Genomic DNA, 27,342 nt, shown 5'->3' on the forward strand with positions numbered 1-27,342 from the left:
ATTTCGAGGAAACAAAGAGTGAGAGCGTCATTTGTCAGGGATGGGAGGAGGTGGGCGAGAGGAGGGAGACATGCCGGGCTTTGAAATCAGCACCATGGAGAGATCCCACAGCAGCTCCTACCGAGGACAAGTTCCATTTATCTCTATCTTTCAGTAAAAAAACACTCAGCTTCTCCTTTGTGTGTGACTGCACAGCCAACCCACTCCTCCTCAGGAAGAAAGTGTTGCGTGGGCTGCCCGTTCAGTGCGCCCTTGGTTTGTGAAAAGGATGGTTAGAGAAAAAGAAGCAGCTATTCAGTAACTTCTGGCTCACTCACAGTGAAGTGACACGTCCTTCTGAAGAACCTGTTTCTCATAAACTATCGCAGTTGTATCAAATATAATCGGAGTCATTTCTAACTTCGTCTTGTTAATTCTGTATCTTTTAGTGTGGCTTCTTTTTCAATAGGGCGAGCAATAATAAACTGTCCCTGTAATAACAGGAGCCAAACAACTACATTTTGATTTTGAGGTGGTTCACATTCACGTCAGGAGGGTGGTGAGCTGCAACTGGTCAATAAATGTTTAATGATGTTGTGGAATATCCTGCTTCTACTCAATACTAATACTTCTTACTATCTAAACCACTAATATGTTAATTACTTAGTTTTCAGGGACACATTTCAATATAATAACACAATAATCATTAAATGTAAATGAGGTGCTTACTAGAAACAGCCCTGTTCCCAGCACTCCAGTGTCTTCACACAGTGGGTGGACTGTAAGAGCAGACTGCAGTGTCTGAAGCTGCTGGTGCTGCAGTGGACTCATCATCAGGCTTCCTGAATCCTGCAGCACACAGTGAGCTGTTTCTCCAGCCTTTTACACTGAGAGCGCGTCGTGATCTCTGCACAACACAACGGGGGCTGTGAGCAGGTGCTGCTCATACCGGCCTCGTGAATAACAACATCCGTCCATCATGTCAAACTGTGCAGGCACTTATTGTCAAGTGGCTTCTGTTGGGAAAACACTGCGTGGTGGTTATGTGAACATAAAGTTACATAAAACAACCAATAAATCTGAAAACCCACCAGATATCTACTGTTACCATGACAGCAGTGAACGGGAGGAGAATGAACATCGTCAATTAGAGCTCACACTTCACACCTCCAGTGTCCAAGACTACGGGGATTAGAGCAATTTGTCTGAACACTTCTTTCATCTATTTATCCCTAATTAGATGGGAAATACCCGCCCGTCCTTTCACTGGAACAGATACTATTGAACTGACTACATCAGTCTTTGTTTATCTCTCTGGGTGTAACAGCGCTTCAAAGCAACAGCCTTCACTCAAAGATTTTACTCTCCAACCTAATCTAATCTAATGGATTTATACACTTTATCTAATCATTTATAGGAAGCAATTCATGCATTTATATCACAAAAGAGTCTGCGTTATAGAGTCTATTTAAAGAAGTTTATATTATGTGTATATATATATATATACATATATATAAATTAAGTGTTTTCACAATATATAAACTAGTTTTCACTTTTACAAAAAGTTGAAGAAGATGGATACATTATGAAATCCACAGGAGAGAAAAAGTAGAAACGACAGAAACAAGAGATTTAAATGGTCGCTCTCCACCAGCCTTGAACAGGTGGTACATTAAAATGTAATAAAATGTTCCTCCTTGCAGCGTAAGTAAGAATACAGTCCAATCTCTAGTAGTTCCAATAGGTTCCAGTAGCTCCAATAGGTTTTCTATTTCAGATAACACATTAGAGCTCTGCCTTCACAGCTTACAGCAAGAACAATGGCAATAAGCTAATTTCTGTCCTTGAATAGAGCAGAACTGCGTAAATGAGGAGTGGTGTGGAGTTACAGCACCTGGAGGCTTTTAAAATGCAGTATATCAGCATCTAATGTTCCAAATCTCAGCTAGAGCAGAGGGCTGGTAATCCTTCGCATGGCGGCCTACCGTACAATCAAGCTTTCTCTGAGGTTATCTGCACTGTTAACGTTACTGTCATCGCGGGTTGGAGGTCGTCTTCTTCGTTTGTCCCTCAGCGCTGTGCTGCCTTTGTAACCTCAGGCTGATTTGTTTTTCCAGCACCACCAGTAGAGTCGGCAGTATGCTGTCCAGTAAGGCCAGTCCATCCAAGGAGCAGCGCAGGCCTCTGATGGGGAAAGAAAACAAATAACCAAGAGGTTCAGACACAAGTAGAGCTGCAATGATGAGTTTATTGGACAGAAAATTAACTTCCAAATATTGTGATGAAAATCGATTAAATGCCAAACGTTCTCTGCTGCTCATATTTGTCCTGTATCATGGTTAAACTGAACATTTCTGGGTTTTAAAATGCAGGTCAAATACATCACTTTGCGCTGAAGGAAATTATAACCACCAATTCTTTGACATTTTATATAAATATGAGTGAATAATTGGGACAATAATCATTGCAGCCCCACACAAGTAGGTGATCTCTTTCTCGACACTTAAAAATCTTTGAAATTAAATCTAAATCTTTGAATTTGTGGATTTTAAATAACGGCCATAAAGTCACCTGTCATCAAGAACTAGCTGTCCTCTCTGCAGCAACTCTTGGACGTCACTGGATGCACCAAAGACTTCACGGAGGCCCAGCTGAGGGCTGAACAACTCCCAGTGCTGCAGAAAATGAGCAAAAACAACATCATCTCACAATCTACTGCATGCTGAACATCACCGTCATTCACGGAAAAGAATTTTATAAAAGGGTTTTTTTGTTTGGGCCTCACCTTATGATTAATGCCCTCGGTCATTCTCATTCCCATCACCAACACCTCCTCCAATCTGCCAAACAGACATCTTTCATTAAAGACCTTCGGAGTGACTAGACGTTGATAATCACAAGAACAGGACGGAGTGAGCAGACTGACTACATGAATGAGAGCGATAATAGTGTTTCACAAGGACACGGTGTTTGAAAAAAGAGGCACTATGTTTCTCACACTGTTACATTACACACATGCAGATTGGCTGAGACATCACTGCTACATGTTCACATGAGCACAGATTGTCTGGAGACGACAGCTGCCCCCTTTGTGTAAGAGCCAAATATGCTCATTGTAAGACACAACACCACGGCCTGTAAGTGCAACAGCTCACAGTTCAAGATGGTTGAGCTGAATCCGCCTGCGTGTCCCGTGTCCCCTCTGCCGGACTTCACAGATCCAGGCGTCGGGCTCCAGAGTCTGAGTCCGGGCCTCCCGACCAACACCTCCCTCCCCCAGGGGAACAAACCGGCCGTGTGCTCCTGTCACAGAAAAAAAAAATAAAAAAGTTCAAATAAACTTTTTCCACAAGTACAATATTCATCAATTATTGCTTTTATCACCTGGGCCGACACCGATGTATTGTCTCCCCTTCCAGTAGCTCATATTGTGAAAACTCACTGCATCCTGCAAAGAAACCAGAGAAAAGCATCACTGTTTTGTCGTGACTGGTTCTCTCAGGTGTGTTCATGAGGCCAGACGGTGCAAAAGGTATAAACAATAAACCTGTTACACGTCACTGTGTTAGCATGAAAGAAGATGGAGGACAACCAACGAACTGTCTTCCTGCTGAGGACTTACACGTCTTGCAAAGTTAGACACCTCATACTGCAGGAAGCCATGCCGGTGGAGAGTCCTCCTGGCCCGCTGGTACATCTGCGCTGTCACGTCTTCACCGGGCACAGTCACCTCTCCTCGCTGCACCTGCCTGAACAGCTGTGTGCCTCGCTCCAAGGTCAGCTGGTACAGAGACACGTGGTCGTCGCACACCCTCAGCAGCTCAGACAACTCGCTCTCCCACGATTCGACGCTCTGTTTGGGCCGTCCGAACATGACATCCACCGACACCCTCCCTGGGCACAGCCTCCTGGCCTCTTCAACAGTTTGCAAAGCCTGTTTACTGCAGTGGTCTCTCCCCAGAATTTTTAAATCCTCATCCTGCAAGGACTGATGGATTGAAAATGTGATCTGGTGAGTGTGCAGCTATAAAGCTCATGATCTCCTGTGATCAGTCATCTATGGATTATAAATTCACCTGGACTCCGACGGAGAAGCGGTTCACCCCAGCACGACAATAGTCCTCTAATTTTGACATTCCCACAGGAGTAGGGTTGACCTCGAGAGTCACCTCGGCCTGATCTGAGAGATTTGCCTGCTTGGAAACGGTTTCCAGGACTGCAGCAATGGTGGAGGGGTGAGCCAGGCTTGGAGTCCCACCACCGAAAAACACAGAGGTTATGCTGCGTGGAAAAATCAGAATTTAGGGTGGGCGAAGGCTGCGGGGGATAGTGGATGATTTCATGGGGACAGTCTGACAAACCACAGTACCAGGACACCTGACTGAGCTGCAGCAATGTGTCAGTCTCCCGCTGGAGGCACTCAGTCATTATGTGGCCATTGTCCTCTCTGGGGATGTACTTGTTGAAGTTGCAGTAGGAACACCTCCTGAGGCAGTAGGGCCACTGCAGCAAGTTTAAAGACATGTCAGTATTTGCAGGAACAGTAGCTCTTATTCAGTGCATGCATGTGAGTGGAGCCGGGCTTACGTGCACGTAGAGAGACGCCTGCTTGGTGAGTTGTGGAGAGCTTGTCCATTCAAATGAGGTTTCTCCGCCGGAAACGTCAGAGAAGTGGCGCAGACTGGCGGAGAGAGCTCGTCTGGCCGCGCAGCACCTGTGTGTGAACATGTCGGCGTTTAGTTTGTCTGCTGAGGGCTCATTTAACTGTCCGGCCTTCACCTGGACACATGGTCGCCTTTAAAGCAGGTGAGGGGGGGAAAGTACATCAGAGTTTCCATGACAACAACGTGGCCAACGTCTGTTTCATGAATGTAAAAGCGCGTCGGAGGTCTATTTACGTCGTTTTAAGTCACTTCCTGGTGGATGTGACGTCACCGGAAACACGTAATGTGATTTCTTCTTCGTTTGTTACCATGTTTGACCACACAGGGGCGCTGTATATACAGTATATGGACATTTACTGTATTTTACACTGCGGTGTCATAAGTTTGAGCCCATGTACACTCAAATCTCTACATAATGTTTCACAGTGAGACTATTAAAATATGAACAATATGAATATTAATAATAATATAATATTGTTCTCATATTTTCATGTTTGTATTTATTTTTCCCTTGTTATATATCCCTTGTTTTTGCACTACTATTGTTACTGTTACTGTTTCTACACCTTCTCCTACTCATTTGTTGCTGTAACAAGTGAATTTCCCCAGTGTGGGATAAATAAAGTGCATCTTATCTTATCTTATTTTATCTTAAAAGAGAAGGACGCAAGGAAGCCTGAATATTTTGTCATGTTGGCCTTTATGCACCATCTGAATCTGGTTGTTGCAGTGTAGATACTCGAGTTAAAGACACCAGTCTATATTTGGAATATAAGTTTGTGCTGTTCACACAGGATCAAACTAATCTAATGAGCTATTGATCTGCCCGAGTCTATAATAAAACCACAGTCTGATGGGCTGGCAGAGAGATAACCCTGTGGGGTCAAAGAGAGAACAGAGAAACCAAAAAAATTAACACTGTTCAAATGTTACAGTTACAGTTTATTAAACCTGTTCATCATTTTCAGAGCCCACTCAGCTCTGTTAGTGGACAAATAACTCTCCAGTCAATGCTTATCATGTTCACATAATTACCTCTGATCAGCACTGGACAGTTTGTTGTGATGATGACGGCACTTATGTGAAGTGTATCTCTATATGTTGATAAAGAAAAGAGCCAATCCAGATCCACCACAAAGAAAATCCTTACTGACGTACAAACTGCAGCAGTTTATTCAGTAATTAATTGTATTTTGTTAGAAAAGGTCAATAAATCTGAACGTGCTCAGTGGTAGCTTCCAACCCTGGGGACATTTTCCACTTTATATTAAATCTGGTATCCAATCATCTAATCGAGAGAGAGAGAGAGAGAGAGAGAGAGAGAGAGAGAGAGAGAGAGAGAGAGAGAGAGAGAGATTAGTAACAGCAACAGTAACAGTGATGAGTTCAGTTCAGAGAGAAGCTGGAGAACTTTAAATTAATCCAAATTAAAAGATTGAATCTTTGCCAAATGGATAAGAGGACGAAAGGTAAGCTCATGGATTTAACGTTCAAAGGGGAAACAGCTGCTCTGCTTTGCTTTGATTCAAGCTACAACAATAAAAGAGGTGGTTCATGTCAGACTGCATGTCATTTACCAGCTAAAAGAGGTTGGTTGGTCAGACCGCAAGGTCTCCACAAATATTGGATGGATTGCCCTTAAAGTTTGTGCACATGTTACCGTCAGCTTGAATTATAATCAGCGCTATTGTGCTTAACAAAGATGGTGAACCAGGCGAGCACTGTACCTGCTCATCAGCATTTTATGTTGTGGTAACATTATCTCTAAGAGCATGTTAGCATGCCAATGTCAGCATTTAGCTCAAAGCACAGCCTCACAGAGCCACTATGGTTGAAGTCTTGGAGAAAAAAAGGAGTGAAAATGACATGACACACAAAAAGTCTGCAGCAGTATAGTGGAGTGATAATTGGCAAAGTTCGTTACATATAAGTTTGATGCACCTTTAAGCTAAAGATGGTACAGCAAGAGAAAGGAGAAGCACGAGTCCAACTACTTTTAAACTACTTTTTCACAGGGTCTCCCACAGAATTGAGGCTTATGGTGGTCGGCAGCAGTGGATCTTCGCAGTTCTTACTAACAAATGCCATACTTGGGAGGGAGGAGTTTTCCAAAGACATCACCAGCATTTCTGGCAGCAGGAAGAGTATCGGAGAGCTGGCTGGTAGGCGAGTGGCTGTGATCAACGGGCCAAACATCTACGACAAGGATATATCTCAAGCCAAGAGGAAGATGGAGCTGAGAAGGTCCAAGTGTTTATGTGTCCCAGGTCCTCATGCCTTTCTGGTTGCCTTTGACATGGAGAAAATCTCCCCAAATGATTTCAGAGCACCCAAACTGATGAGGAAACGCTTTGGGAGACACTGTTTGAGGCACTGCATGGTCCTCCTGGCCTGTGAAGGAAATGTGGACGGACCAGCCCTGGAAAACAGGGTGCAGAAGACCAACTGGCACCTGAGGGAACTGATCGAGAAGTACGGTGGACGCTTTCACATTTTAAGCAAGAACTGGAGAGATCACAGTCGGGACAGAGAGCTGCTGCAGAAGATAGAGCGGATGGTGGCGTCCTTAGGAGGGGGCTGCTTCTCCAGCGGAACTTTCCAGAAGGCAGAAGTCAGCGTAAAGAAGGAGGAGAAGAGGCTCAGGAAGCAGAGGGCCACAGAGATAGAGAAGATGTGGACCGAGATGGAGAAGCAGTACATAGCGGAGGAGTTGTATCACCAGAAGGACGCCTACACCTCCAACGTCTGTGCAGAGATCAGAGCCAAGGCAGAGATGGACAACGGGTGGCTCAGGACTTCCCTGGCCAGAGGACTGGGGACCGGTTTAGTGGTGGGAGCTGTCGTGGGTGCACTATTTGGGTCCATAGAGGGGCCAGGAGGGATGGTCCTCTATGGGATCATAGGTGGTGCTGTAGGCGGATCGGCAGGAGGAACAGCTCAGGTGGCTATAAAGCACATGGAGGACAGAGTGGCTCCTCCTGCCAGACTCAACTTTAACTCAATCTTCATCAATCGCTTCTTTGCAACTCCTCGTCCATGACGGCGCGGCATTGACACTGATAACCTGTTTTTCAGCAATAAAAAGAGAAGAAGAAAAAACCTTTATATCATGTGCTCTTTGTATCCAACTGTTGCTTATGTAGCTTTCAGGCTGACTTGATGCCAAATTAAAGGACTGCATGTACAACTCCTTTTAGTTTGAATCTTGACCTGTTCTATACCACTGTGTGAGCACAGAGCAGCTTAAGAGGATTACTGATGGTCAAAAACAGCAGAACTTATGGCTGATGTAAACTCTGAATCTATGTTTTGAATAAACAGAGATTTTCCACAGCGCATGTGTGCGCTTGTAACCACGTAACATTTTACCTGACCTCCACCATTTCCTGGTGTAGGTTAGTTAAAGTGTAGCTCAGATAACATTCAGGGTGGAGTCTCAACTGAGAGTGCCATTGTGTAAAGTACTGCCCCTTTCCTAGACAACACACACACACACACACACACACCTACCTGTTGAGTGTAAACCATTTGCAGTATCTATGTTTTATTACCTGAAACTAACTGACTGAGGTGTGTCCGGACAAGACCAGCAGGGAGAGGTAAGACCACACTTGACTCTTCTCTTTTACTTTTGGAAAAGCCGCTTGTTTCCTAACAATGAATTCAGATAGAAACCAGATCATACATGAACATGAGAGTGTTTCCCTACGTGAATGTCAGTGTGCTATGGAGTCACGCCAAAACTCACATGAAAAACGACGTTGAATTTCAGTCGTTTCTGTGTTGTGTTGAGTTGTAGCTCCCCAATGACGTAACAAACAATTTGGTTGCTACCTGTTTGACTACATATTTTACAGACCATCTTTTCCTCAGCTGCTTCTGTTCTCTGTTAGCATATCTGTCCTTGATCACAAAGAAATTCTTTTTAACCCTAATGTCCGTGACAATGACAGAGACGAGACGACGTGGTGGAGAGAGAGTCAGAGGGCAAGGCTTCACTGTGTGGAGCTCTCACCGGTGAAGTGGACGTCACGTCAGTAGATTATAGGACAATCATACATCCTGTCTTTTGTTTGTGAATGTATAATATGACAGGAATGACATTCAGCTCAAGAACACAGTGTCCCTGAGAGTCTGAGTGCTGCATGCTGCAGCTGATCTGCAAATATTTGTGTTTTCACAATTCAGAGTAAATTCTGGCTCCTTCTTTAAGTGACTGGTGGCAGGTACCTGTAGCTCAAGATAAAACATTTGATTTGATATAACAAAATACTTATCATTGTTTGTTACATTTGCAGTACGCAGCTTTAAAAGACAACCATGTAATGGTTGGTACTCATATGGTGAAAAGAAACTAAGTATGTTTACCCAAGTAATGCATTCATATGCAATTTTGGGGAAATACTTTATTTGAGTATTTTCATTTACTGCTACTTTCACCACATTTCAGATGGAAATACTGTACTTATTACGCAACTACCTATATAATCAATACTTTACAAAATTCAATTTTACATAAAAACCACATAATAAGCATATAAAAGATCACATATTGATTTTTGGCTTGCTCCAGGTGTCTAACTGGGGCCCCGAGTCACATCTCATATGTCTGCAGTACAAGTTGTCCGCAGTGTCACTAAAGAAAAATTTCCCCTTTTAACTGTTATAATGGATTTATCAGAGTTGTGTTTTTTCCCCTCTCTCTTAATCCATTAATCACCCTGTAACCCCTCAGATTTATCCTGTCCCCCTCTCTATAGGGGGCTGACCCCCTGGGTCGGGAGCCACTAAACTTTACTACTTCACTGTGCTTAAAGCACAGATGTTAAAACTAGCTTCAACCTGAACAGCTACCACAAGAACATTCTTTGCATGACAATGTCAATACAAAGAATGTCAAGGACCATTTTACTGCAGCATTTCCAAGTATATTTAGCTGATAATACTTTTTTACTTTTGTCAAAATGGGGTTTTGAAGTCAGGACTTCTGCTTGAAATGGAGTATTTTTGCATTAATGTATTGGTACTTTAACTTTAGTAAAGGATCTGAGTATTTTATTCACCATTCATACATTTTTAGTCAGTAATAAATATACAAATACTGTATTTTCAATCAGCATTAGTGCTATCAGGTTTTGGTTCTCTCTGTGCTGCCTTATTTACCTAACACACTGTTCCATGCAAGCGCAGACTCAGACGTCTTTGGATAAAAACCAACAGAAAACTAAATTTATCACACTTTGTTGACAGAGCATGGCCTCTACGATCAGCCTCCTCCCAGAGAAGCACTTCTTGTGTTCTCTGTGTAGAGACATCTTCACCAGCCCGGTGACCATACCATGTGGCCACAGCTTCTGCTTGTCCTGTCTCAGCCGCTACTGGACACGACACCAGTCCAGATACTGCCCCCGCTGTAAGAGGCTGTTCACTGACAAGCCTGACCTCAGCGTCAACCGCATTCTGGCAGACGTCTCAGAGAAGTACAGGAAGACTCGACCACAGAAACCACCTGATGAGGAAATGGTACTTTCCTGCACTTTTCAGTTATTAAATCATGGGTGGCATCATCTGGTAGCTAATCAATTTAGTATATCTGTGTATTCATCTTTCACTGTTGCAGGTTATAGATGTTGAGCAAATGATTCAGGAAAGACTGCAGAAGATAGAAAGGCTGAAATATTCTCTCGAGCTCCAAAAGGTGTGTTCAAAACCTCATGACAATCTTTGTTTTTGTTAAAAGAGTGTTCATGGCTGAATGATGATGCATGACGATGTCCAATCAGAGCTCTTACTTCAGAGAGGTGCGAGAGAGCCACAAGGTCTTTTCAGCCCTTGTAAATGCTATGGAGAAGAGTCACAAAGCGGTCATTGCAGCAATTGAGGAGAGACAGCGAGAGGAGGAGAGGAGAGTGGAAACACTGGTGGAAGAGCTGGAACAGGAGATCCAGGAGCTGAGGAGCGACAGCGCAGAGTCCGATCCTCAGATTCCAGTAAGCAGTCATCAAAGTGATGATACAAAGCAAGTTACCGTGGTAAGCACCTCTACTGTGCCTTCTGCAGACACCATAATGATGCTAGTGAAGCACTGACAGGGGCTACATCACTCAAATATACATCTTTGCAGAGCATTGTTTCCACCATGTGTCCCTCTGAGATGAAGGACTGGTCCAAGGTTACCACAGAAACTGACCCCTGCATTGGGGTCACCAGACGGGCGCTGTCAGACATGATGGAAAAGATAAAGGCAGAAGTCAACAGGCTCTCAAAATCCGGTGAGTGCTGCAAAATGAATCTAATTATTTATCAAATTAGCTTTCGACAATAAATTCACTGACAGTGATGTTTGTTTTTCCTGGCTCTCCTTTCACAGAACTTAAGAGAATAGAGAAATACGCTGGTAAGGCATTAATCTGTATTATATAATATAATGTTATATAATTCTGTATTAATGGTGGAAATGAGTTGTACCAACTCAGAGTTATATTTTAAGATACTAGGGGGAGAAGATGTTGCAGTTTTTCTTAAGTCAAGGCCATTTTTAAAACTGAAATAAAAGATTCAACCCGCCTCTTAGCTCCAGTAACTTTCTGACGAAGATGTCCCTTCTGTCTCACTCATTCTTGACCTTTTCTCCTCCCTCTCTCCTAGTGGATGTCAATCTGAGTGCTAAGACAGCCCACCCATTCCTCTCTGTCTCAGATGACAGGAAACAGGTGAGACACACAAACAAGATTCAGGAGGTTCCAGAGAACCCCAAGCGCTTCGACCGGGTCGCAAATGTTCTGGCCAAAGAGAGCTTCAGCGGTGGGAGGTGCTACTGGGAGGTGGAGGTCGGGGAGAAGATCGAGTGGAACCTGGGTGTCGTCAGACAGTCCATCAACAGGAAGGGCAAGTTCACTGTCTGCCCTGCAAACGGTTTCTGGACTTTAAGCCTGAAGGCTGGGGGCCAGTACGTTGCCAACACCTCTCCAGTCACCCTGGTGGCTCTGGAGCAGAGACCAAAGAAGGTGGGTGTGTTTCTGGACTACACAGAAGGCCGAGTGTCCTTCTACTGCGCAGAATCTGGAGTCCACATTCACACGTTCACAGATGCTTTTACCGACAGGCTTCTTCCATTCTTCAGTCCCGGTCGCCTGCATGGTGACAAAAACGCAGCTCCCCTAATCATCTGCTCCAGTTTCTGCAGCATTTAAACCTCATACTTAATACATGATTTACATATCTCCAGTATAAATGCAGTTGTTGAACTTGTGATTGTCTTCTCAGTATCAATCCAGTATGTCACATATATCTATTTAGTTAGAAATCAGTATGAAAAACTGCAGTGAACCACACGTTCCCTGTCAGAACAGTGAACAAGAGGTTGCATAAGGACTGACTCCCTACACTCGAAAACTTCAATGAAACCCATAAACAGATTGAAAAGGAGAGAGGAGAGTAGAGGAAAAAAGAAGGCTCTCATAAATGAACAAGTGAGCCAAAAGAGAGGAGAAAATGGGTTGCTGAGTTGGATGGATCTGAGGGGCCGTAAGGTTGGGACAGAGGTTGACGAGAAACAAGGAGGGAGGGCGCAACAAGACAGCAGGGCATTGTGCTCGTACACCAGGCACTGGGAGACACACTCAAACACATTCACCCATTCACACACTGACACGGTCGTGCACACAAGCGCATGCTTCTGCCCACTGCCACACAGACTTGCGCTGGCATCTCGGAGGGCAGCCCCATCTCCAGTCCAGTTTTGGGTGTCGAAGCTGAGCGACGCTCTCTTCTTCAGCTCCCCTGACCTCTGGGATAGATCCTCCCCTGCTCTCCAGCCTTCCTGTGGACCGAGCTGAATTCTCAGGGCTGTCATTCACAACTCTGGGCATCCCTACTGATCTTCTCAAGTAAAGGAGCAGTGACACTGACCAGTGGACCAAGGGGAGCAGTGAGAGTACCTGATTTGGGGTAAATATTCTTAATGATATCCTTTATTGGTGCTTTAGTTACAAGAACAATCGGATACATTTGTGATGAGTTTGATGGAATATAAAGATTGTTCCCACTAATTCTTCTATTTTATGTTTTGCTGCATCTCTATTTATTATCCCTACTGAAGCAGCTCCACTCTAAGAGCTGGGGGCAGGTGTATGAAATTGCCTAATTGCAATGTTTACCAAAGATGGGGGCACATAATCCTGAAGAGGAGTCTGAGGGCCGTCAGGGGCCAGAGAGGAATGATTTACTCATATAAATTCATGCACAATGTTTTGTAACAGTGGGAGTATGTAGGCCTGTCAGAATATCATTCTGGTTTCATGGATTCATGTGATTCATTGTTATCTGCCCACTTTCAAAACTGACTTTGTCGTTTTATCCATGTCAAATCTCATAATATGCCTCTCAGATGTGGATCTACTGGATACATGTTTATCTAATAATGCGCCTGCTGTTTAAAAGCTTATCAATTTGACATTTTCCGATCCATCCATGTCATGAAGGAACCCCTGCATTGATTGTGCAAGGAGGATTGTACTCAGAGAGCTGGTTAACTGCAGATACTGAGAGTTGTGATATATAGATGACATAAAGCCTCCAGGCCCACTCTACAAGGCTTCATGAAAGATGCTTGTGTTCAGAGTCTCCTCATGTTTTTCTGAGATAATCCACTCACCCGGCAAGGCGTAGCTCGACACCCACAGCTGTGTCAAAGACGGCTATTCTCTGCGGTTCAGACTGGAATCTAAACATGGGCCTCCCAGCCTGTTTCCAAATATTTATGATAAATATATCTTCCGTTAGTCTTTTCATACTTTACTAATGTAATGCTCATCGTTGTAACTCGTAAGAAGTTGTAATTTTGCAGCACTATTTGTAAGATGAACATTAATATCCAAATGAATCCTTTTCTCTGTATTTCAGGATACCTGTCTTTGCCAAACCCCAGCTGAACTCAACGACATCATCCCCCGAAGACTGAAGATCCAGCAGTGGAGCACAATATTTCCACTACCGTAGACTGTCTCGTTTCTTTCTGGGTCTCTAAGAGGGCCCTCTGCAACAAACAAAGACTGAAATAAAACCATCTGATCCAAACAACATCTTTCACCATGGCAACCACGGGCATGCAGTTGCTTGGCCTAATCATGTCCATTGTGGGCTGGGTGAGCGGGGCAATAGTCTGTGCCATCCCCCTGTGGCGAGTCACTGCCTTCATCGGTAACAACATAGTGACAGCTCAGATCATTTGGGAAGGCCTTTGGATGAATTGCATAGTGCAGAGCACAGGTCAGATCCAGTGTAAGGTGTATGACAGCTTGCTGGCTCTGCCCAGTGACATGCAAGCGGCCCGAGGCCTCACCGTGTTCTCCATCCTGATATGTGGCCTGGCTCTGGCTCTAGGGGTCCTGGGAGTCAAGTGCACTAAGTGCATCGGTGTAAACAGCCTCAAGGCCCGTATTGCTCGCATCTCCGGCGCCCTTTTTGCCATCGCAGGGTTCCTCTACCTTGTGCCCGTGTGCTGGACTGCCCACTCCATCATTAGGGATTTCTATGATCCACATGTGGCGGCCCCACACAAGCGTGAGCTGGGCCCTGGCCTTTACATCGGCTGGGGGGCATCAGCCTTGCTCCTCATTGGGGGATCTCTGCTCTATGCTGGGTCGAGTCCTCCCGGCATCCCAGGCTCTCCCACCTTCAGCAGTGGAGAAAGTAGTCCTCGCAGGGCACCTGCCACACAAGTCAAAGGTTATGTTTAAGTTTCCAAAATGTCCGAATGCCTTCAAGCCCCACAAATACATCCCAAACAATGACAACCCTGATTCCTCTCCTTTTGATTTTGCTCCTTGTAATTATTTTATATTTAATGTTATTCCAGTTAGCTTTTTTCTCTGAAAAGCTGCAGGAGGCTGTTTAGGGAAAATTGAACTCATTTCATTATTTCATACCTGATATCCTTCAGTAACCTGTTTACTCTGTCTGTCAGTGTAAAATACAATAAAATGTCCTCCAAATCTTCTTCTGAGGCAAATGGTGTGTGTTCACATTTTTATGACATCAGATATAGAAGCTCTTTAAGAAGTAATGTGTTTTTTAATCATAGTTTTTAAAAGGAAATCTTTGTTTTGCTCATTTGTGTAAACACTACGAGGGGTTCTGCTGAGAGGAGAAGAACAATAGAACAATGGGGATGTGTGTGCATTTGCTTGTGGTGCCATATTGTAGAGAAGAGTGTGTGTGTGTGTGTGTGTGTGTGTGTGTGTGTGGTCCTCCATCTCCTATCTTCCCGGACTCGGCTGCTCTGTACCAGGGACAAAGAAAAATACAGAAAAATAATTTTTGCACAACATAAAATTACAATTACAGCAAATCAGGCTTTCCTGGCACAAGTGATCTCCAAGCACCTTCCTGCTCTCTATCAGAATCACAGTGGACAAGAATTCACATATATGGCTGAAGTCTCCATCCCATCACACATCCCAACTAATAGCTCTATTATATCAAGTAAGAAGAGACCATCACACATGTGCAGGTCTGTGATGTGTGTCAGTGTCTCTGCGTGTAAGCATGTAATGTGGGATTTAAAAAAGCATCATCTTTATTCATGAGACATTGTTCAGATCCCTCATATATTGCAAGTAAATGAAGATACACACAGAGTTTCAAAAACAACAACTGGTGAATTAAAACCATTGAGAGTCTTTGAGTTTCCCTACTATAAATGCTGATATGATGCTTTTTCTACGTTTTTAATTCTTAAACATCCAGTTATATGATTTCTATGTCAGCTGTAGAGAGTAATTTGATCATAGTTGTGAAAGGATGGGCAGCTTCTTCATTTTTTTTTTTTTTCTCTCAGTAGTTTTCAGTCCGTAACAGCAGAAGACGCAGCAGCACAATGCCACTTTATAGAGCATTACAGCACCACAATGACAATGGGCACCAGTGTCCCAAGTGCCAGGTAGTGACTCATACATGACCTAAGTAGGCCTATACCAATGTTGGCAGGGTAATGCTGAGAATACAGTAAGGCAGTCTGTGCTCTGTTACTGTACAACTGTAAAGGGGAAAACATGGAGTGAGACAAGAGCACCATTTACATTATAGCCTGAAAAATCAGAGTGCTGTTTCAAAATAGCTGTAAAGGTACGTTAGCAACCCAATTAAGACTTAAGTGTGCTAATGTTGATAATATTGTTCACATAACATCTCTCTCAGATCTATTCTCTCTGTGTAGGTCTGAATTTAGACTTGTAGCAAGAGGTCAGGGAGCCAGTGGTGGTAAAGATATCCTTAAAAAGATCCAGAAAAAAAACACAAACTTACAAGTAAAAGTCCTGAATTAATAAAGGATCCAATATACAGCAAGTGGATTATATTAATAAAATATAAATACATTACACTGATGCATTAAGCAGCATTTTAACAAGAAAGACCAGGCTGGAGATGGAAAGCAGTGTCTTGCTGGCCTAATTTCATCTTTAAACAACTGGTTGGGTGTGGACTGCAGTGTGCAATACTGCAGGGGTTCCCAGCCTTTTTTTTAATTTTTTTTTTATCTGATGTACCCGTACAGCTGAACTGTCACTGTTTCTACCATCTTTTACCATTCCATAACTATTTCTGAACTTGTTTTTGAGATCTGAAATATTAAATATATGTCCCAGCATTTATTTTTTATAGTTGTTTCATATCAACTTTTTCATCAAATGTGGTCAGGACAGGTTAACTTGTAATCTAGGAAGTATTAGAAATGTTAAATTGTTTGAAACTTACCTTTTAATAACAAAAACAAGATGTTTAAAATGAGCTAGTTGTGTCACAGGTTTTAATCAGACAGACCATCATTTTGGGAATGTGTGTCCTGGGAGCACAAATGGTCACATGACTGCACCAGGATGTTCACTTTGGGACTAACTGAGTTAAATCCAATGATAAAGCTGTCTAGGGGAATATTTATGGGTTCTTATGGTTCTTAAATGTGGTGCAAACAGTACCTCCACCTATGTTGACACAACTGCTGTAACAACACGTACCTTGTGCGTGTACTTGTCCGTCGCTAGAGGGAGAAAAATCCCACCTGTGTTGTTGTTTCTTCGCCGGAAGTGGGAAGTAGGAAGAGGTGCACAGCTGTGCTCCGTGGCTAGCAGAGAAGCTAACAGGCTAACCTCAGCGGTGAAAATATCCGGACCCGTTCACCTAACAAGACAGCCACTTTAGGACTTTGAGACCAAAATGGGGAAAGGTGGAGGCACGTTTGAGAGGCTTCTTGGTAAGTTAGCAACACATTTGTCAAGTTAAGACCTTATTAGTCAACTACGAGTCAAAGTGCGATGTTTTCTAGCGTATTGTTTTGACAGACGCTGGGGCTGTGGCTCTCAGGCCAGCTAATGTTAGCGTTAGCTAGCCTGCTAACAATTTAGCTGCTATTGTTCGGAGGCCCAGAGTGGCTCTCTAAATTTAGCAACCCGACTAAGGTGGCGAATATAGTCTTGTTTGTATCCTCAAAGTCTAATTAAAGTCTGCTTTACCTCACCCTTGTGTTATCTTGGTGGTATTAGCCGAGCTAAACCAGGCTGTTGATTGCCTGTAGGTTCATATCAGTTATTATCGTTAGCCAGTGCTTTAATAATGTTACTGTAAAACAGAGGATTTGAACAAGAAAGCCAAGCAGACAAGCTCAACATTATTATGAGTGAGATGTTTGTGACTTTAGTGTTGTCTTGAGTTATTTTCAAGTCCACAACAGGTTGATTAGCTTGCGACTAGACAGGTATAATTAACAGGCTACTAACTTTATCCACTCCTGTTTAATGTTAGATCAGCTGTACACTGAATTAGACACATTTCCTTTAAAATACAAGGCAAAGGGTGAATGCTAGATGGATTATCTCAGTTTATTCTGTAAGGATAAAAAGCAGCATGTCTTGATGGGCTCATGAGTCATGCTGAAAACAGTCACGTCACGTAAAATTAATATAGTGGGAGTTAATGTGTTAGCAAAGCTCTTGCATGAGTTTCAGTGCACATTGACGGCAAGATTAACCCTCCAGGGTAGAAACAAGTAGCTGGCACCCCACAAACCAGCTTCTATGCAAGAGTCAATTTAAGATTCAAACGTTTTATTGTCATATGTGCAGATAAAAACAAATAAAACAAGTTTTTTTTTCTTGCTTTGCCCATTTGCCTTCAATGCTGCTTCAGGATTTACAAAATAGATAAATAGACAGATAAACAGCAACTACAGAAAAACTATATACTGTTCAAGTGGTGGAGTGGAGCGAGCAAACACATCTGTGGGCGCCATCTAGCAACTGTTTATTTTTGTGATGGTACAATATCATGTTTGGTGTGTGGTACTCTGTGCTGTGGAAACACTGAAATTTAGAAATATACACACCATGCAAGCACAGTATTGGTTAATGTGCTGAAGTTCCTCAGGTTAGATGTTGACACAGGGCCTCAAGGGAGAACCCACCTCAAAGCCCGTATCATGCCAGCTGACACTGTGTATTTATGCATTTATCTATACGCCCGGAGATATAATTAGTTGAATCATTACCACAAATCAAATGCACAACAGTCAAGCTCAGACTTTTGGGGTTAGACAAAATCAAAAGTCACAATATTTAAGGTGTGTATTGTTGTTGCTGTTGTTTGTTTCCTCATTTTAATTTTTTTTAAATGTATGTAGTCCAGTTATTTCTTACTGTATAACAACTCTCAAAGACAAAACATCACTGTTTGATTGCATTGAATCAAGAGAAGCCTGATATACTTTAGGAAAAAGTAACAGTACAGCAAATATATGTAGTTGCCATATTATGCTACCATGGTCTGGGCGCATACTTTGCTGCAGGGTGTTGATTATTATTTGATAATGGACACCTACTAAATCTAAATTAATTTGCTTGCACAGTGCTAGCCTGTTATCTAAAATGAGTAACCATAGTAACAGGGATGCAATTAAAGGCAACTGACTACTTCATGTTAACAAGCTAATGTCTGAATATCTGATTTCCAGCAGTGAGTTTAGTCCTTCAGGTCCTCACCCTCCTGAACATCACAGGATGTTGACGGCAATACACAAGCTGCAGGAAGTACACTGCCCCCCTGCTGTGATGGACGATACACATGGCCTGTCATTTGTTCTTGGAAATCTTAATTTTGATTTGGGGACAATGACACGGCTGGTTAGCTAGTCTTGTTGTTAAACATACTGTCAAATTATTTTTGTTGTTTCTTAATCGAACGCAGTGTTATTCACTTTGAATCTTGCTAGCATAACTTTAGGGGATGATAATGATCATTTAGTCAAACCCTCAGATGTTACCAGCGAAATTGCAAAATTCCTGAAAATAATCACTCCACAGAGGCAGCCATCCTTCGCTGTGCTGACAGCTCTTCTGCCTCCCTGTTGTCCATGAATTCCTGCTAATGGACACCTCCTGGGCCATTATCTCTTACTTCACTACTTAACAGGCAACCAGCTGCCAATCAGAATCCCAGACCGTGGTATAAAATGTTTTATACAGTCTGTGGATGCAACTAATGAACTGTCAACTGAGTGTAGTACAATATAAGCGTATGCTGAGCCCAGATGGACACTGTGTCCATAAAGCAAGTCGATAACACAGTCTGTTATTTTTTATGACGTGTTTGGTGTAGCAGACACTGTGTGGTGGATATTAGAAAGACAATACATATGTTTAAGTTCTAATCATCTGTACTAAATGCAGACAAAGCCACCAGTCAGCTGCTGCTGGAGACCGACTGGGAATCCATCCTGCAGATCTGTGATCTCATTCGACAAGGAGACGCACAGTGAGTGATTTCAACCACTTTCCTCAATATTCATATTCCCAGATGTTGAGGTTCAAAATAGCTCCTTTGAGTATTAGATTGTTTGTTTTTTTAAATTAAGAAAATGGAACAATTGTGTTTTGCTGCCTTAATTTTTTGCCTGGATTTGTCATTGATCAGTGTTTGTTTTTGTCCTTGCAGAGCTAAATATGCTATTGGGGCCATTAAAAAGAAGCTGAATGACAAAAATCCGCATGTGGCCCTCTATGCTCTTGAGGTAAGATGTGTTCAGTCAAAATGAGCAGCTAAGTTATTTGTAAGCTTGTTAAAAATACTTTAAACTACATGAAGAAGAAGTCTATAGTTGTGCTGCCTATTTTTCCTGCGTTTGTGTGCTGTTGCATCATAATTCTGTTACCCTCTTTTTTTTTTTTTTGAGAAAGCTGCTTTAGTGAAATGTGGATAATGATGTAACCTCACCTTCAGGTCCTGGAGTCAGTGGTGAAGAACTGTGGCCAGACTGTCCACGATGAGGTGGCGAGTAAACAAACGATGGAGGAACTGAAGGATTTACTTAAGGTCACCTTTGCTCTGTTTATATTATTCCCCCTTAAGAGACAAACATACATTTGAGTGAGTCTTTATCTGTCTTTGTCTATCGTGCATCATCACTTCACTCCACTGTGAAGTTGAATTTGCCGATAACGGTGGTCTGGGCCTGTTGCAGCATTTATGTAATCTGCAGCTAAAGATTATTTTTATTATTGTTTAATCTGTCAATGGTTTTTTTTAAATAATTAACGAAGTGTTAAGTCTATGTTAAGTAGAAAAATGGGGAACAATTCAAGAATAACATCTTCAAGTGTTTTTCTTTATTTAACCAGTTGTCTAAAACCCAAATCATTCACAGTGATATAAAACACATATTTAAGATGCTGGAACCAGCAAATATTTGGCACTTGTCGCATTAAATCAATTATCAAAGTGATTGCTGATTAGTTTTCCATCTATATTTGCCCTCCTCTGTCAAAGTATCATGTAAAAAAGCTGTGGAGAGTTTGGATACAGTGTATTTACCCTGTTTCTAACAGACACGCTGGTTAGTCTGGACTCATTACCTCTCCTAACCTCTCTCTTGACTTGAAAAACGCTCACTGCTGTCAGACAGCCTGCTCCATTATAGCATGAGCTAGCGAAAGTTGATTGGATCCTCACTGTGTCATGTGACTCAAGCCCATGCTGGTTTCTACTTCCTGGTGATGTCATAGCCTTGTGACTGGAGGGTTTTTTTAAGACCAAAGCAGAGGGACTTCCCACCTCAGTTCTTGTTGTCAAACAAAGTACCAATGCTATGTGAAAACAAGAAACGTAGAATATAAACACTTAAAGGTGTATATACAGTTTTTATTTTACTCTGTAATTTGTTTTATCACCAGAAACAGACAGAACCAAATGTCAGAAACAAAATTTTGTATCTGATCCAAGCCTGGGCTCACGCTTTCCGCAACGAACCCAAATATAAAGTGGTACAAGACACTTACCAGATCATGAAAGTGGAAGGTAAGTGGACGCAAGTGTAATTACCCAGATAAATGTCTCTCAACCCTGCCTTAGCTACTACACATTAACATTTGTATGTATGTATATATGCCATTGATTCATTGATCACAATTACAAAAATGTCTTGATTAGGACTGCAACTAATGATCATTTTCATCATTGATTAATCTGTCAGTTATTTTCTCAAATTAGTTTTTTTTTCAGTAAAATGTCAAATGTTTCCCAAAACCCAAGGGGACATAGTCAAGTGTCTTGTTTATTGTCATAGAGGACTTAAGAACCCAGAAAATATTTGCATCTTGGAAGCTTAAATCCAGTGTTGATCCACCAATTAAAACAGGCATTCCTGTTTAGTCCTGTTAATGTACTACTAGTATCGCATTGTATGTGTAACGGGTCTGTTTTTCTTTTCCAGGTCATGTGTTCCCTGAGTTCAAGGAGAGTGATGCCATGTTTGCAGCTGAGAGAGTGAGATACTTTGTTTTTGTAGTGTTGTACACTCAAGTGTTATAAAGTGGGTGCATGAGTTAGAGCTAGCGATTGCTCTGAACTGTTCAGAAGAAAGGCTGACTGTACAGTAAGCTGTAGTGATTTGGATGTGTCACCTATCTGTGGTAATGTGTTATGTATGTCTGCTTTGTCCAGGCCCCTGACTGGGTTGATGCTGAGGAGTGCCACCGGTGCAGAGTCCAGTTTGGAGTCATGACGAGAAAGGTAGGCTGGGCTTTCTTGAAACTAGAGCACTAGATCATTCATTCATTTACCGCAGTGTGTGTGTGTGTGGAGTATACGCGTGTAGCGTGTGCGCGGAAGTTGGCCTCAATTTGTGTCCTTTGCTTTTCCAGCACCATTGTCGAGCCTGTGGCCAGATTTTCTGTGGCAAGTGTTCGTCTAAGTACTCCACCATTCCGAAGTTTGGCATCGAGAAGGAAGTGCGTGTGTGTGAGCCGTGCTTTGAGCTGCTTAACAAGTGAGTCCCCAGAAAAGATGATCACACTTCCATTACGACTGTGAATTTCAGTCTGGACAATACGTCTATGTTTGTCTCTAGCTACGCAGAGAACTGCTTCATTACCTGCTGTGTGACACTGGAATGGTACAAGTTATGCTGTGTTTTATACCCTGTTTGTCTGTTAAAAAGTTAAACCATGGGCAGAAAAAGAAGTGATTTGTTTGTTTTGTTTTGTAGGGAAATGGTGCAACCATTTAGCCATTTGTAATGTATTATATCACAATCTGTAATTGGTTCATTTTTGTTGGAGTTTGTCACTCCAACAAATTTCCTCCAGTGTTTCTCAGATATTGTGCACAACTTGTTACCTGTTTTTTGATATGCCATCTTGTAACTGTTTGTATGACAAAAATTATTAATTAATTTAAGAACACAGTGTGCAATTTAAATGATCTGATGATGATGATGATGATGATGATGATATAATAATTAATAATATTTCATATTATTAGAATAACAAATCCAGGGGTTTGCACTCTGTCACGCTGTGTCTTGTGTGGTTCTGAACCAGCATGCTCTCCTCTAATTTACAAGATTGTTTGTCCTCCCTGATCCCTTTTCCTCACCAGCCACCCCTCCCTCTCTCCTCCACTTAGGAAAGCTGAAGGAAAAGCCCCCACCGCAGGTCCTGCCGAGCTTCCTCCAGAGTACCTAACCAGCCCGCTGTCCCAGCAATCCCAGGTAATTGTTAGGAAACCGAGGGTGTGATGACTTGAGGCTCTTACAGACTTTCAAAGTCGTCAGATCGCTACACAAAGTTTCGATCTTGTATTGGGAATCTTGAAACTGATCAGCAACAGTGGGTCACACAGTACAAGATCTCGAGGGATCCCTGTTTGGTCTCCATACTGAAAACATACATGCATACGAGAAACGATGCAATACCATGTAGGGGGACAGGATTTTTTTTTTTTCTTCCAAAATGGATGTCTGTGAGGAAAAAGCGGCCCAAGTTGATTAGACTCGACTCGTTACAGTTGAAATAAATTCCTTGAGGAAGAAAATCGACACTAAAGGACTCTCTTATAGAAAGACAGACATTGGCATATTTTAATGATCCTTTTCACTTCACCCTCCTCCGTTTTTGCATCCACCCATCAATAGAGTTTGGAGGCTCTGGTGGTCTTAGCCTCATTTCTGTTACTGTGTCTCTGCTCTCTCACCAGATGCCCCCCAAGAGAGATGAGGCAGCACTGCAGGAGGAGGAGGAGCTGCAGCTGGCGATTGCCCTCTCCCAAAGTGAGGCTGAGGAGAAGGAGCGGATGGTGAGATTCACAGCCAAAATTTCACTTTGTATTTTTACTGCCTGTTTATCAAGAGAAATTAATACATACCTATAACGTATATTTACAGAGGCATAAAAACTCCTACTCAATGTATCCCAAAGCTGATCCCACTCCAGTGACTTCCTCAGCACCACCAGTCAGCACCCTCTACACCTCCCCTGTGGTAAGACTTCGCCTCATGCCTTTGGTTATTTAGTTATCTGCTTATTTTCTGCAAGGTTTTTTTTTTTACTGACCAATATGAACCATATACTCTCTCAGAACTCCTCTGCTCCATCGGCTGAAGACGTAGACCCTGAGGTAGATGTGTTATCCTTCTCTTCTTCAATACCTGCATTAAGCTAGACTCAAGGGAATCTTACATCTTGCCTATAATACTGACTGAAATATGTGACATCATTCCAGCTGGCCCGTTACCTGAACAGAACATACTGGGAGAAGAAACAGGAAGAAGCTCGCAAGAGTCCCACCCCCTCTGCCCCTGCCCCTGTGCCATTGGCCGAGCCTCTTCCACCCATCAGTCAGCCTGTAGAAACTCATGTCCCCGTCCAGCCAGTCAGCATAGTGGAGGTATGTTGAAACTTGCTGAGAGCAGATGTTAGTAGCAGCAGCAGTTATGACCATCTGCACTGGAGTGGGCAGACCACAAATGACTCTCTGTGCTTTGCTTCCCTCTCGCTGCCGCCTTCAGCAGCAGTACCAGAACGGAGAGTCCGAGGAGAACCATGAGCAGTTCCTGAAGGCTCTGCAGAATGCCGTCACCACCTTCCTTAACCGCATGAAGAGCAACCACATGCGTGGACGCAGCATCACCAACGACAGTGCTGTGCTCTCACTCTTTCAGTCCATTAACAATATGCATCCACAGCTGTTGGACATCCTCAACCAGCTAGATGAGAAGCGACGTGAGTGTTATGTGTGAACTTGTGTGTGTCTAAGCATTCCTGCCATCCTGCATGTCCAGCCTCTGAACTGTCACCTCATGTATGTTGGCAGTGTACTATGAGGGGCTGCAGGACAAGTTGGCTCAGGTGCGCGATGCTCGGGCAGCCCTCAACGCCCTGCGGGACGAACACAGAGAGAAGCTGCGTCGTGCTGCAGAGGAGGCAGAGAGACAGAGGCAGATCCAGCTGGCACAAAAACTGGAGATCATGCGGCAGAAGAAACAGGTAATGCATTAAGGCTCTCCTTTTGAAAACGCAGATATCGATTCGCTAATCATTGCCATGCTCACAAGTGTTTGTCTCTGAACTGCAGGAGTACCTGGAGATGCAAAGACAGCTGGCCATCCAGCGCCTCCAGGAGCAGGAGAAAGAGAGGCAGATGCGTCTGGAGCAGCAGAAGCACACAATCCAGATGAGAGCCCAAATGCCTGCTTTCTCTCTGCCCTACGCTCAGGTACACACCTCATACTCCATCAGCCGTCAGTGGAAACAAATTTCACTCAGGATCTAGTCAATGAATTCACCAGAAGTGAGACTAGAAGTTAATCAACCCTTGGTCACATTTTTTATTTTATGTGCTCTCACGCAGATGCAGTCTTTGCCGCCCAATGTGGCAGGAGGGGTGGTGTACCAGCCTGGTGCTCCACCCAGCTACCCGGGCACCTTCAGTCCTGCTGGTTCTGTGGAGGGTTCACCTATGCACAACATCTATATGAACCAGCCTGGGCAGACTGCTCCACCACAGTACCAGGCCATGCCCGGTGCTGCTACAGGTGAGGACCAGAAGAAGAATAAACTTACTTTACTAATGCTTTTGTTTAACTGCCCTGCTACATTCCATTCAGGCTGCAAGCATGAGACATGATTCTTTAATATTTCTATTCAAGTGTGCTCCTGTGTTTGTCTTCTCTTGTCCTCCAGATCCCAACATGGTTAATGCATACATGTACCAGGCTGCAGGCACCAATGGGCAGCCTGGTCCTCCTCCTGGTCAGGCTCCACCCACCACAAGTCCACCCTACTCCAACTATCAGCCCACATCCACACAGGGCTACCAGGTCTGATCGACTCTTACTTTAATTTTCTGATCACTACATAAACTACTGCTAAAAAATTTAAAGATGAATAATTGGTCCACTAACACTTGTCCCTGTTCTGTGCAGAACGTGGTCTCTCAGGCCCAGAGTATGCCCCCCATGTCCCAGGCTGCTCCCACTAACGGTATGGGTTACATGGGCTACCAGCCATACACCATGCAGAACATGATTTCAGCATTGCCAGGCCAGGACCCCAACATGCCCCCCCAACAGCAGTACATGCCAGGCCAGCCGCCCATGTACCAACAGGTCAGCCACTTATTCTTCCTTCGCTTGCTACCAGCTATTGGCAGTAAGAAAACCTTGTAAAGAGTTTGAAGCACACTGCGGTAAATTAGCTAAACTGCCTTTCAGACAGACACAAGAACCTGTCTGTTAATCATTTATCAGTGCCTTTGTTTTTACTTTTCACAGCGTCCATGTGTTTTTGAAAATTAGTCCTCACTAATCTTATTTTTAACTCATTTCTTGGTGCAGGTGGTTCCCCCTGGTGGCCCACAGCCGCCACAACAGCAGCAGCAACAGCAGCAGCAGCAGCAACAACAGCAGCAGCAGGCCCCTCAGGTTGTGCCGGGCAGCGCAGAGGCACAGCTCATCTCCTTCGACTGAAAGCCCACACGCCGCAGGGTCCGACACACTACACCCTCTCTCCTCCTTTAGTCTTTCCCTCCACTCTTTGGACTCTGAGAATGCCCTCTGGAAACACACCCACCTCCCACCTTCCACCCTGCTGTGATATTGTGGCAATGTAAAATATTGTGATGATGTTGCAGAACTGTTGCTCCCCTTGCTTCTCCCCCAAGGAAAAATGGGAATGCGGGGTGAAGCTGCAAAGGAGAGGGCACCATAACCCAGACCCTTTCACCCTCTTCCTCCCTCTTTCCAGCTGATATGTATGTAGTATTTCCTCATTAAATGAATAACTGAAGCTCAGAAATAGTCAGTGGTATTAAAGTTAAAAAATTAATAAGAAAATATGATAATAATTGAGGAGAAAAAAGACAAGACATAACCACCCTTTGTCTCATATTTTTCTAAGGCAACATTTGCATGTTAAATTTGAATTATGTTCTGGAATTGAAGTGAATTATTTCAACCAATCCTAACAGTTTGTGCAGCGGTTGTGAGACTGTGGGTGTGGGGGTAAAGCTCGATGTCTGGAGCGAGAAAGCACAGTCAAAGGCCTGAAATAAAATGGCACCAACTCACGTCTCCATCAGGTTTGCCATTCCAGCTATTGTTTCTGGTTCCATCGCCTTTCATGTGCACACAAACTAGGGTCGTCTTATGTTGTTTTGGCATTTCTTCGTTATGCACTGCTTGGAATAATGAGTGTCTTAATGTAGTTTCTTTAATGACGAAACACATTGCAGGGATTGTACATTGTGGGAGGAGTGTTAGAAAATTAGCTGGGTGGTTGTTTAATCCTCACTAAATATTCTTTCATACATTAAATCATCGCACAAGTAGTGACAGTAAAACACACATACTAAAGCAGTACAGCAACTTTGACAGGTTCCTGTATCTTTTTATTAAAATGATTTTTGTTGCCGATCATAAAAGACCATCACAGGCTGACAGAAGCATACCTGGTCCATAAACTACAATTAACTCCAAATGGCGTGCAGGCACCCCGTACTGTGCCTGTCACAGATGAGGATGTCTACATAGTAAGAGCAGGCCGGCAGTCTTTTCTAAAGTGTACTTGGTTCTTCAGAAATGTGGAAAGTGCTTGCAGAGTGACCATGACGTGCCGCATGTATGTATCACGCACCCAATCAGTGATTTCTGTAACCGTTCAGTTGCCATCTGTGAACTTCTTTATTCCATCATATTGATCTGTCTGACTTTAAAGTAATTTTAAAATTATATTTAATAAATATCTGGTTCTTATTGTCAATTTGCTTCTTTTTTTTTCCCAAAAGATTTGATGGGATTTGAAAATAGACGTATGACAACTTTTAACCCCCGTAAATGCAATGCTACATGTCAGATTCATACATTTTTCTTTTAGAG

At 43.2% G+C, this 27,342-nt stretch overlaps 5 protein-coding genes across 9 annotated transcripts; 4 read left to right on the top strand and 1 right to left on the bottom strand.

Annotated features, from left to right (window-relative positions):
* Positions 1–1,499: 1,499 nt before the first annotated feature.
* rsad1 (radical S-adenosyl methionine domain containing 1) lies at positions 1,500–4,745 on the bottom strand. Its single transcript, XM_070848312.1, has 9 exons — positions 4,567–4,745; positions 4,349–4,482; positions 4,056–4,260; positions 3,602–3,967; positions 3,364–3,427; positions 3,135–3,282; positions 2,765–2,819; positions 2,551–2,654; positions 1,500–2,163 (listed from the first exon to the last, which is right to left on the bottom strand). The coding sequence occupies exons 1-9, from the start codon at positions 4,705–4,707 to the stop codon at positions 2,013–2,015; spliced, it is 1,368 nt and encodes a 455-aa protein (XP_070704413.1). The 5' UTR covers positions 4,708–4,745; the 3' UTR covers positions 1,500–2,012.
* A 1,339-nt stretch (positions 4,746–6,084) lies between these two features.
* LOC139217396 (GTPase IMAP family member 9) lies at positions 6,085–7,683 on the top strand. Its single transcript, XM_070848739.1, has 2 exons — positions 6,085–6,112; positions 6,659–7,683. Exons 1-2 carry the CDS (start codon positions 6,094–6,096, stop codon positions 7,681–7,683), a joined length of 1,044 nt encoding a protein of 347 aa, XP_070704840.1. The 5' UTR covers positions 6,085–6,093.
* Positions 7,684–8,162: 479 nt separating this feature from the next.
* On the top strand, positions 8,163–11,845 carry btr02 (bloodthirsty-related gene family, member 2). The gene is made up of 7 exons (XM_070848150.1): positions 8,163–8,242; positions 9,894–10,166; positions 10,264–10,341; positions 10,427–10,675; positions 10,768–10,915; positions 11,014–11,040; positions 11,292–11,845. Exons 2-7 carry the CDS (start codon positions 9,897–9,899, stop codon positions 11,834–11,836), a joined length of 1,317 nt encoding a protein of 438 aa, XP_070704251.1. The 5' UTR covers positions 8,163–8,242; positions 9,894–9,896; the 3' UTR covers positions 11,837–11,845.
* A 1,890-nt stretch (positions 11,846–13,735) lies between these two features.
* On the top strand, positions 13,736–14,626 carry cldnk (claudin k). Its single transcript, XM_070848149.1, has one exon. The coding sequence runs from the start codon at positions 13,736–13,738 to the stop codon at positions 14,381–14,383; it is 648 nt and encodes a 215-aa protein (XP_070704250.1). The 3' UTR covers positions 14,384–14,626.
* Positions 14,627–16,781: 2,155 nt separating this feature from the next.
* hgs (hepatocyte growth factor-regulated tyrosine kinase substrate) lies at positions 16,782–27,226 on the top strand. Of its 5 annotated transcripts, none has more exons than XM_070848143.1 (20): positions 16,782–16,896; positions 19,364–19,448; positions 19,629–19,704; positions 19,914–20,006; positions 20,864–20,987; positions 21,403–21,455; positions 21,633–21,701; positions 21,833–21,957; positions 22,569–22,680; positions 23,166–23,264; positions 23,353–23,448; positions 23,547–23,585; positions 23,691–23,855; positions 23,977–24,190; positions 24,282–24,454; positions 24,543–24,683; positions 24,819–25,002; positions 25,151–25,287; positions 25,393–25,575; positions 25,804–27,226. In XM_070848143.1, the coding sequence occupies exons 1-20, from the start codon at positions 16,860–16,862 to the stop codon at positions 25,933–25,935; spliced, it is 2,337 nt and encodes a 778-aa protein (XP_070704244.1). In that variant the 5' UTR covers positions 16,782–16,859; the 3' UTR covers positions 25,936–27,226. The 5 variants fall into 5 exon arrangements, with proteins under 5 accessions (XP_070704244.1, XP_070704246.1, XP_070704248.1 ...); XM_070848145.1 differs by having other exon boundaries at positions 23,980–24,190; XM_070848147.1 differs by having other exon boundaries at positions 22,596–22,680.
* The last annotated feature ends 116 nt before the right edge of the window (positions 27,227–27,342 follow it).

This window comes from Pempheris klunzingeri, chromosome 17 (assembly GCF_042242105.1).
Source record: "Pempheris klunzingeri isolate RE-2024b chromosome 17, fPemKlu1.hap1, whole genome shotgun sequence".
In the NCBI taxonomy this organism is placed as follows: domain Eukaryota; kingdom Metazoa; phylum Chordata; class Actinopteri; order Acropomatiformes; family Pempheridae; genus Pempheris; species Pempheris klunzingeri.